The sequence below is a fragment of the Dermacentor variabilis genome, chromosome 2, assembly GCF_050947875.1.
Source record: "Dermacentor variabilis isolate Ectoservices chromosome 2, ASM5094787v1, whole genome shotgun sequence".
NCBI classification, from domain to species: Eukaryota; Metazoa; Arthropoda; class Arachnida; order Ixodida; family Ixodidae; genus Dermacentor; species Dermacentor variabilis.
The window spans coordinates 134,047,864-134,059,257 of record NC_134569.1 but is presented as its reverse complement, the minus strand read 5'-3'; the positions used below and the strand labels follow the sequence as shown (position 1 = coordinate 134,059,257).

The 11,394-nt window shown below is 48.4% G+C and overlaps 1 protein-coding gene across 1 annotated transcript; it reads right to left on the bottom strand.

Moving 5' to 3' along the window:
* Positions 1–538: 538 nt before the first annotated feature.
* On the bottom strand, positions 539–10,598 carry LOC142570985 (uncharacterized). Its single transcript, XM_075679280.1, has 4 exons — positions 10,515–10,598; positions 7,553–7,720; positions 3,256–3,613; positions 539–1,047 (listed from the first exon to the last, which is right to left on the bottom strand). The coding sequence occupies exons 1-4, from the start codon at positions 10,546–10,548 to the stop codon at positions 696–698; spliced, it is 912 nt and encodes a 303-aa protein (XP_075535395.1). The 5' UTR covers positions 10,549–10,598; the 3' UTR covers positions 539–695.
* Between the last annotated feature and the right edge of the window lie 796 nt (positions 10,599–11,394).

Genomic DNA, 11,394 nt, shown 5'->3' with positions numbered 1-11,394 from the left:
CACATGCGGATCCGAGTCTGACTGACAATGATTGAGCGGTCTCATGAGATTGTCGACCTGTCGTTTCCCCTTAAGTTCGGGACTAGACAAGTGGCTCACTTAGGAAACACGTCGGGGCCGAGGCAAGCCAGCAATGCATGCTCGACAACGGTGACACACATGACTTCCGAATTATAGGACGCCCGCGGAGAGGCAACGGTCACAAGCGCCTCCGACTGCAAGAAACCTCTATGTAAGACCCATGTCCAAACACCTGTTGTGTGACTAGGTGTGCAAAAAAGTGTGGAGAAAGCACGTTCGCCAGGAGGAGGCAGCGAGCAAGTATGATGAGTAAATCAGACCGTTAGGCGACGTAGAGGAACGCTGAGCGGATCTGGAGCGTATTCGAACTTTTGCGAGAAAATTCGAGCTCTTACACCAGTTGTCGATCCTGCTCCTCGCAGCGCGCTTTCTCCCCCAAAGAGAAATTCAACCTTTTCCTCTTTATCCTCCCTCATACAGGCGAAATATAAAGCCAGACAGCATTCTTTGCATAACAACTTTTGTTTTTGTTTTTTCGTTTTCGAGCGACACACATCGAAGTGCGGCACCTGGAATGGGCGGCGGTGGTACGATGCTCTCCAAGGCTGCTGCCGACAATGCTGCACAGTGCGAGCTCCGCAGGAGGGGATGGGGATTAGAGGAGGGTGGCCACATCAGTAGAAGACGTAAACCCGCGACATGTCGTTGTCGACTCCTCGGCGGCGCAGCAGCTTCATCTCGTGGATGGACTTGAGGTTGAACTTCTTGAAGAAGCTGTGCGACTCGTAGCTCTGGATGCAGCCCACGGCCCAGACACCGCGCGAGGCCACCGGCGCGAAGTCCCTGAACAGCCGGCCCAGCAGCAGCTCCGCGATGTCGATCGAGTCGGCGCTCAGGTGGCGCACGATGGCCGCCCCGTGGACGCCCTCGCTGATGAAGCCGTAGCCGCCGATCTGGTTGTCGTCGCGGAGTGCGACGCGCAGCATCGTGTTCTTCTCCTTCAGCATGCGGTCCAGCAGCGCCGTCCTGCGCGCAGCAAGGGGCCGAGACAACAGCCACGCGGAGACAGCCGAATGTTTGCAGCTTCTGCCATCGAACAGTGCGTATACGCGTACAGGCTCCGCTTAGCCATCACGATGTAGGTGCGCGTAGCCAGCAGCGGACTACACGATGGGACGCCCACGTTCCCCTTAACCCAACTATAGAGTAATTAAATGACGACCTCTACAATTAGATCATTATTGTATTATTTATAGTAATGCACGTTAATTAGCTAACGCACTCCGCTTACATTACACACTCAAATGTTGTTTGACCTTAAACGATAGCTTTTGTGTTTTTTTTTTATTTTCTATACTTTTTGTATTCGCATAAGTGAAGGTTTCCGAAGACGGACCCGGGACTCGGATGTCTTAAACCGTGAACTCTGCTGACACGGCGCCTTGCCGACACATAAATTGATACAGCTTTTCGGGGTGGTCCGGTGTCTTCTTCCCAGAAGCAGATATGGTATTGGTAAGCGAACAAACGAATATAGCGCTCGTAGCGGTCAAACGGAGGTTAGTTTGCCGTTACTGCTCTCTTCCATGTCTGTGTGCGCATTGATGTAACTTCGCATCCGGTAGCCCATGCGTGGGATTCACGTTGTTGTACAGCGTACAACAACAACATACAATAACGTACAAGTACGTACAAGAACGTACAAGTACAACGCGCAACAACGGGCTGTCGGTAGCCGTCCATAAGAGTTGCGCGTTACGTGAGAAATACCTTGTGCTTGTCCTCTGGATGCGACATTCGCGGGAATGTGACAAATAGCCAAGACGAGGCATTTCCGGTTGACAGAAATTAACAACGATGTTTTGAAGATTTCTTGCAGAGTTCTAGCCCTATACATTATAACGCACATTTCTAGCTCGTACGTACGGACATCACAAATCTACAAATTTCTGGAATGTCGAATCATAAAATTTTTGGACTGAATATACATACAGTAACAAAAGATGCTCAATTCGTATTGGAAATTTTTATTATACGCACATCGTGTTAATTTTTTACGACTTCCGTTATCGTAAAAAATATTTGCGATCACTTGTGCTTGGCGAAATAGTGGCTAAAAAATATTACCGTCAAATTCGAACGTGATATTTTCACGTATCTAGGAAGATTACCGCGAACTTCGCTGTCTCTCAATGGTTTACTATATTTTTGGCCATGCGTCAATTAACAGAAAGTTTAGTAAGAAAAGTTAGGTACTCAAAATAAAAGTATGTAACATATAAAATATGTAAATATAATGTAAATATGAATATAAAATAAAATATGTTCCCTGTTTTCCTGAGCGCATGTTCGTTTATGCTTTTCTAATTTTCACTGTGTTATGCAATATGATCACTTTTTGGGTTTCTTTTTTGAACCCTCTATGCAATGCCCGTAAAGGGCCCTTAGGGTATGTGAATAAAGAAAAAAAAGCATGCACACAGATTCCACCGATGGGAAACATTGTCTACCGCGAACATCGTGTCGAAAATGGCAGTGCTCGTTCAGGCACCAAGTTTAGAATTTTTTTTTTATTCAACGCCAATATTTTGAGCTTCATGTTCAATCCAAATTTAAGAAATTTTTATTGTCACTAAAGTTAGTAAACTTAATAGTCTAGATGTGTATTCCGGATTAATTGCCAATTGTTCAGAGAACTTATCTATCGCGGATTGCAGACTGCTCGAGAAAATTGCGAAATCTTATTTGTTTGCAGGTGGATATGTCACGTGGTCGAGCGGGAAGAGCATCTCGCTCCATTATTTTTGTATAATCAGTGTGTCACCTACATCGCTGCCATTACGTATTGCTCCTCGTCAAGATGTATATAACTTAAGTGTGATATAGTTCCTCGGTGAATATTTCTTTTGCTAGTGTTGTTTCTTTTTCTTTTCTCTCAAAAGAAAATAACAAAACCGCTTTATTTTTCACACCCATCCTAAACATAGTAAATTTTACATCGCTACTCAGAGCCCGTAAACATGTAAACAAAAAAAAATGCTTAGCAAAAGGGCACTTCCGACAAAGGTACTTGCCTTCTTCCGACTTTGCCGCAGTTGGCACCCAGCGGTTACTGTACGCTTACGCCACGGTATACATCCCAGCCCACGTGGGCTCACATTATGCCTCGCCAAGCCTCTGCAAGACGTGTGCCCAGAGAAGAAGCGAGTGCCCCGCCCCCCGACCGGCGCTAACCTGTTGAAGCCGACGATGTCGGTGTCGTACTCGAGCAGCAGCTCGCGGACTCCCCGCTCGCTCTCCATGACGCGCACGCCGGCCAGCGACGTGATGACGCCCGTCAGACGGGGCACGGCGGGCCCCAGTACCTGGAAGAGGCGCGAGCTCACGTTGAACTGGTACTTGTTGAGGTAGATGTGCTCGTGCTCCGGGATGCACAGCGTGTAGGCGTTCGCGTCGCCGATGTGCTCCATGGCCCGGTCGGCCAGCTGGGTGCCCAGGCCCTGGTTGCGGTACTGCTGCAGCAGGCCGTGCAGCCACAGCTTGGCCATGCCTTCGCCCACGAACGGGGCGCAGCACGAGCCGATCACCTCGCCTGCGCACGCACAGGGCGGGATGACGTCACGGTGAAAACGGCACGCGCGCGCTTGTGTGGGCGATTTGTTCTTGCACGGCCTCCGGGATTGCGCGCTGCGTGCAATCTCTCGGAGGCCGTGGTTCTTGCGATAGACTTGTTCGACTAAAGTCACTCGAGATAATTTTGGCTCTGCGATTGTTCAACTAGCATGGGAGGGATAGCTAGTACGTGGATTTTCTTTATCTTTGCGCTTGTAAACTGCAGACTTTCCTGAAGATTCACTTGCTGCGCTTTATCTGCCATCGTCGGCACAAATTACGAAGCGAGCATATTTTTTTGAACGCAGAAGGCAGTACGACTCCACGCACGTGAAAAATCGTTGCAGATTGTCGCATTTACAAAGCTATACCTTGCTCAAACTTAAAAGCTTGCGAAGTCATAAATCTACTTAAAGGCAGAAGGACAAAGTTTAGGCAAATCCATGACCTAAGCATCGTTCCCATAATGGCTCAGCGGGGTGCTTGCAGGCCTCGTAGACACGAGCGTCATAGTTACATATAGTCATTTTTGTAGGAACCTTTATGGTTCTTGCAACTTTCGTGGCAAAATAGCAATACCAAGGACATTCCTGCGGTTCACTTGCACCTTGTACTTGTCCACTATGACTCCAATTTCACTTTAGAATGTAGATTACTGTTACATGCGACAATCTTGTTGAACACACTACTCGCATAGCATGTCTCGCGGGGTGATCGACGCGCCGTGTTCCGTCTGCAAGAGCGAAGGAATAGCTTCTCTTTCCTCGTAATGCCTGCAGCCAATAATAGAGCTATCCCTCTCGTAAACACTGTGATGTCGCTCGCTGTGAGCAAATCGAAGTGCGAGACGTGTTTAAAGAGCTGGTGGGAAAAGCGTTCGGTTGGTAGCGTCATGGCTTCCATGGCATCTGCTGTGATAGATCTGCCCGAGTATGCGAGTTCGCTGCCAGAAGCTGCCCGTCAGCGGCACGCCGTGAAGCTCTTCGCCTGCGACGAGCAGTATACCCTGATCATTTCTTCATAGACGGCTGAGTCGGCCCTGTAGTGTTCCACAGGGTAAACGTTAGTTCATGCAGTAACTAAATGCACGTACACACATACAAAAATAATCAGACAAAGCGCATTTCCATGGCTCATATCGGTGCCACGTGATCCTACGACGTCCTTAGCCAGTCAATGCTACGCTTAGTTAAGCAATTTTGCTCCTATCGTTGCTGTTTGTTTAACGAGCTCGTCCCCTGGATGGTAGGGGCAGAGCGCAGGTGGGCAGTTCGTAAAGAAATTACGAAGCGTGTCGAGGCAACATTTCGTACGTTCTGTGTTTGTATATAAACTGAAAGATTTATATTGTTGAAAAGTTATTTTAAATTGGTGTTAGCGTGAAGGAAGCGCTTCTGCTTATTTTGGTGTCCGTCATTTCCCGTAGAAGGCATTTCAAGAATTATTCAGAAGATCAATCACTGATAAACTGCTGTCTTGTCAAAGGTAGACCGTGTCGTGTAGATACGAAATGTCTTCGAACCCGCCTCGTTTAGTATCTATGGCGATGCGCTGTTGAGCTCGAGGTCGTGGGTCTGATCCCGGCCGGTCCCGTGGTGGCCGGATTTCGGTTTGGGCCATATGCGAAAACACTTGTGTACTTTAATTTAAAGTGCACGTTAAAGAACCCCAGGTGTTCGAAATTAATCAGTAGTCGGCCACTACGGCGCGCCTCTTAATGTCATCGTGGTTCTAGAGCACGCAAATCTTCAGAATATATATGTATATTTAAATGTTGTCAATGCATCGGCCCAGGAGCAGCGTGGAATTCCGTCCTTTAATTTTGTGAGCACAAGAATCAAACTGCGTGTTCTTGTGGGTGGTAATTTGGAAACAAGCAATCTTTCTAAATGACGTATGCGCACAGATATGAAAGATAAAACCTCCAATGGGGAAAAAAAAGAATGTATTCGACAAACGTGCACCAGCCCCGTGGCCACGGCTAACTTTCCTTATCTCTTCGTCCATCATTTCGCGTTCGCAAAATATCACACCGACTGCACTCGCAAGCAAGTAGGTAGGTAGGTAGTCGTTGATAGTTATTTGTTTTCCGTATTCACTCCCACATAGGTCGACCCATACCGTTTTTAGAAAAAAAAAAAAAACGAACAACCTGCACACCTGCACACCGTAAGCTCGGCTATTGCACAAGTGAATGAGCGACACGCCTGTCGGATATGCTTCTTATAGGCATCCTGAGCCTCCCAAGCGACGTCATTCTCAGGTGGCGTCGAGTGCGTTGAGTATGCAGCATTTCATATGGCCTGTCTGGATAGTGTCTAGACTCGCTTTAGGGCGGACACAACGGAGGAACTTCGTTAGCTCAGTACTTTGCTAGCTTTGTTCACGAACATAAGTCGATAGCTCATTACGGGCCACATTTACGGAATCAAAAGGTCGACCTATGTCCGAATACATACGATATGTTGCTTATTTATTTATTTTATTTGCGCACTTTGTAAGTTGGTCTTCGTGCTTGCGCCTGCACATGTCGGCTGCGTCGGCAGAAGATAAAGGCGTCGAAAATTGACCATGCCTTGAGGCTAACGCGCAACCGGGATTATCATGTGGGCATGCCGATGTCAGTGTAGAAAGAAATGTGTACGGTCTCGGTCACAGCTTTACGAGGGCTATACGTTGCCTGCAACCACCAGTCTCACTACAGGCGGTTTAAGGCCGTTCCTGCGGCATATCACAAGTTCTAACGTCCCTGCAGAAAGCAAAGAACTCTCGTACTGACTATTCAGCGGTCTGGAATGCAAGAAGCGCCACGAAAACTGCACTACACAACCGAACGACATGCACGGCGAAGGTGCGGAGTAGCGCGTACACTTTTGACAAAGGTTGTACGAGAAAGTAGATGGCGCGGTAATGAGCGAGCGAGTGAGCACGAACTTCTGCTTAGAATAAGAAGCAATACACGTGTACGTGTGTATTCACCATTGCATTTAAGCAGAACACGCCTTAAGCGCTGCTCGCTTCTTCTGCGGATGGTTCTGCACATTTCTGGTTGGTGTGCCTTGCTGTAGCTTAAAGTGGCTTTCTTCCAAGCGTTGCATGTTCGTTTCTTTCAGTATGTGTTTGTTAATGTTAAGCCACTACAGATGCGCCTTGATTGTCCGGGTCAAGTTTGACGGCGACTGCACAATGCGTTTCCTGCAACGGTGAACCTAGATTTCGAAATACTAAAGAAATAATGCAGGAGCAACGACGTGAAATCACGAGAACTGTTGCGGTCGAGTATTGAATGCTAAAGACTACAAAGAGACGGGCTACATCCGTGAAATATCTGTATCATTTTCTAAAATTAATGTCCAGGTTGATATATTGCTGCGGAAAGGAGTACAGATATGCACTTGGGCATGCGCAAAAAAGCTTTCAACAAGCGGAACGATTTTCCAAGCCTCGGCTTGAACAATTTGCCATTTGAAAGATTAGCGTTCACCTTTCATTATCCGTGTTTTCCTTGAAATTGTATTGTGACGTATTCTGTTTGTCATAACCTAAACTCTGGGTGTTGCATTCGCACCAGCATTTAAACCGTGACCAACTATACACAGACCAACAGCATCAGCCCTTCCTGTTGCACTAATAAACCCATTCTGCACCCCCCCCCCCCCCGTTTCGTTTCCCCCTTCTTTCCTCCTTTGTTCTCGTCTGCTTACGCTTTTCATCGCGATGAGAAATGGGATAGTATACGATTTCCTTCGTTCAATCCCGTTTCTTTCTTATCACCTTTCGCTCACGACTGGTGCGAATCATGTAGCGATTGGCTCGGATCGCTCGGACCACTGACGAAATGCGGACATAGGAAAAGCAGCTGGAATACAGTCTTTATGTTAGCTCGACTGCGTTCATAGTTCTCGACGTTTGCCCTCACCGTCGTCAGCAACTGCTGCGATGATGCCAGCCCGGTCGCACTTCCACAGAGAGTCCACGAGGTCGGCGCTGACCATGAAGCCGATGGTCTTCCACAGCTTCACCAGCTGCGGGAGCTCCTCGTACTTCAGCTCCCGGATGGTGTACTTGCGGTCCTTCAGGGACATCGCTGCGCGCAGAGAGCGAGCACGTCGCGGGCGCCTCTTTTTACATCTGTCTGCGGAAAACGCGCGCTCACGTGCCTCCTGATAAACGTTGGTTCCTCGTACATATATTGTGTATCATGGCCGGAACGAGTGTTCGCCGATCACATTCACTGCCGCTGCTGCGCTCAAACTCGCGTTTTCTGTGTACCCCGAGTAACAGAGAATCACGTGGCCTGGCTCACCCACCGCCGTATCTTAGTGGCTGCGGCGTCCTGCTTGTGAGCTTGAGGTATTCATCGTTTGATTCCACCAGGCCGCCGCATTTCGACGGAGGCAGAATGCAAAAGAAGAACGCTCGCAATACCCTCCTTTGATTGTGTACAATAAAGGACCTCGGGTGGCCAAATTAATCCTTAAGCCATCCACCATGCATGGTGTCCGTCATAACCCACTGCGCAGTTTTAGAGGTGTTAGTGGTTGCAGTGGTGACACTGTGCGCCGCAGGGTGGCACCGTCGCCGCTGGCTGCGCTGGTTACGTGGACGAGACACCATGGGTTGCACTGATGGATGCCTGCAAGCAAGGAGGTTTTCCCGAAGCCGCGAGCTAAGTAAGGACATTTCACGCCATAGTTCTCCTCCCGTACAGCCGCATGTTTGTATTCATGTAACCACAGGTCTATCTGCGTCTATAAAGTGCCATATCGCAGTAGTATTCACCGCTTGCACGCGAGCTAAGCCGCTCGCGATAACTCGCACCTTTTACTGCGTTGACTGTAGAATTGGCGGCGGCCGTAATTACACGTGTGCGTGCGCAATTGCCGATATTTTGGACCGGCAACAGGCGCACCAATTGGCCAAACGGAAACGCCGGTAGTTTTTCGCGACAAGAAAGAAAAGGCATGTCATCGACATGACAGAGGCAGAACCTGTCGGTGACGGAAGACGTGCTTGTGCACGATTGCCTTTTAAGTATTTCTTTGCAGCAGTGGCTATAGAGGCCTGCCATCTGCACGCTGTCTACATTCCCAGCACAGTCCTCATGTTGCTAAACCTAAGCCGCTGTAGAGTGTTCGGTTATGTGTGGTTTGCAAGAACTACCTATTTTTGTTTTCCGTATAAGCGACGTTCATTTTCTACAATTAGTGCAGCATATTTCTGAAGAAAACCAGACGGGACCTCACGAGACATTCTAATTAGTAAACGATGGGTGCTGCGAAGACGTACATTAGACGGGCTGACGAGAGCGCCATATTCAAGCCGCATTTGTGACAGGCTTACAGCTATAATTAGAAGGAATGCATGTATCCATGTGACCGCACCTCTGCGTAGTGGTACAGCTTCTAATGTCGCTTTCCAGTGGACCAGTAGCAGCACCCGGAGCTGCTCAAAAATCTTGCTGTGGTCGCAAAGTCCACTAACACTCCTGAAAACCAGCAGCGACTGACGCTGCCATGGCTGTGTTACTCTATGTGCAGAAGCACGGTCGCTTGACGGAAATCAGACCCCCCCTCCCTCCCCTACTCCTTTTTTTATTATTGCAGTGGCTGTGACGGCAGTATACACGTGGAGGGGGTGGGGCAAGGAGACAGCCGCCACCGGCATTGGTAGAACCCCGCATGGGCAACGTCAGTTGAATTCCTATAGGCGGTAATTTACCTTTTCTTTCAGTTTTCTTCCGTTTCCCACTGTTCAAAGCAAAAAAAAAAAAAAAGAGAAAACCCAAATTTGCTTTCTCCATTAAATTAGTAAACAAAACAAAGGTAGTTCCTTTACTCCTTCGTCACTTAGAGCAACCTCAGTGTCTAGGAAGACAAATGCACACTGGAATATGACGATCTGAAATGATTCCCATTGCTCGAACAAGGGATGTCGGTGGAGCCATAGTTTTCGGCACGGGGTCTTGTCTTCGCCAGGGAGAAAGAGAACCCGACCAAGACAAGTTATCCTGTCGAGACAATGGCTCCATAGACATCATTAGTTGCGACGAACGTTGACCAGTGTATGCCCGTTGGGCATTTAATGGCATCAGTGTACAAAAGGCACCCCAAACTTGGAAGCTAGCGAGCGTCATCCTAGCGGCTCGATGCTTCTCTTGGAAATGACCCAGTGACGAAAAATGTTACTACAGAAACTCCCTAGTGGGACTTGTCAGATAGTGCGTATGCATTCTTTCACGTCGTTCCTCTTGTACACATACGTCTCTGACGTACCTGAACGCATCTGGTCATATATATATATATATATATATATATATATATATATATATATATATATATATATATATATATATATATATATATGCTTCCTAAGGATTCCATGTATATCTATGGAGCACATCGTGTTACGCGTCAAAGACAGACAGATAGATTTCCGAAGGGACTAGCCCTATAGTGCGAGGGAACTAGCGTCATAATGCTTACGCATTCATAGGACTGCTACAATTAGGCAGCGTCGATGTTAGTTTGCCAGGGAATCCGTTTGAATGCGGGGTTCCTCATCGGCGCTAACGTTCCGTCACGGCCCAATGCTGCAGTCGTTGCATTACGAAACGTCGGTGCGACTCTCACTACCTACAGGAAAGCGAGACTGAAAGCAGCGTCCCCTTGTCACCCGAACGACAAGACAGCTGGACGGAAGCGAGCGAACACGGGCGTACACGCCCCTACGAAAGATGACTGACCGCTGCAAGCCGGGCTTCACGTTTCGCCAACTCGCACGATCGGCGAATGCACCTATTCCTACTGCTACTTGCGAGTTCGCAGCGATTCCGGCGTGACCACCGTCCTCGTGCTTTGACGCTCTGCGCCGGCACTCACCGTTTTTTATGAGAGGCGGCTCTTGCTCACTCATTTTCTTCTTTGGCTTCTTCGACTCGCCAGCCCTCCGAAGCCGTAACCCGCTCTCTCGCACAGTGCGCTATAGGCCGGAGCGAGCATGCCGCACGTGGTTTGCGAACGGGCCTCTTTCTGTGGCCACCGGGTGATGATGATGATGATTCTATCTACAATGGTACAAACCCACTGTGTGTGGGGACAGGCCAAGAACCAGGTGATATTATTATGATAACTGGGGTTTATTCTAAATGTGGATGGACGACGTGAACGTTTATGGGCGACTTATAAAAGTCGGTTGCTCCTCACAAAAGTCAGGGCTGACAGCCCGCTTACAAATTGGACACGTTCAGCAAAAAAATAGACCTAGAAACAAGCATAAGTGGAGTTCATTTCTCGCTTTTGCTCTTTTATTATTATTTGTTTTGCCTCTGGTGTTTTCTGAGGTTTATGTCGGCGCAATCGACATCCTCGACAGCATTCCACGACCAGGATATTACTGTGTGCACCACTGATGTATGGCGGACTCCCAACCGCGGGAACATGAAAGTATCCGGGATACATGGGCTCCCCCCGCTCCCCCGCCCCCCCCCCCCCAAAAAAAAGAACAGAAAGAACAGAAAGAAGGAAAAAAGAGAGATAAATGCTCGGATTAAAGTCCCCGAAACTGCACAATGGGATATGAGCAGTGTTGTAGTGGAGGGCTCTGTATTAATTTTGACCCCCTGTGTTTCCTTAACATGCACTCAAAGCACTGTATACGAGAGGTTTTGTACTTCACCACCGCCAGAATGCTGCTACCGCAGCCGGCAACGAACCCGAGACCTTGTACTCAGCAGCGCAACGCTATATATACCAGGTGTTT

Bases quoted from the DNA above. Each gene is read 5' to 3' on its own strand.
- LOC142570985 (XM_075679280.1), bottom strand. From the start codon at position 10,548: ATGAGTGAGCAAGAGCCGCCTCTCATAAAAAACG. The intron at 7,721-10,514 runs GTGAGTGCCGGC...CTCTGCGCGCAG, and splicing joins GCCGCCTCTCATAAAAAACG to CGATGTCCCTGAAGGACCGC. The intron at 1,048-3,255 runs GTTAGCGCCGGT...TGCTGCGCGCAG, and splicing joins GACATCGTCGGCTTCAACAG to GACGGCGCTGCTGGACCGCA.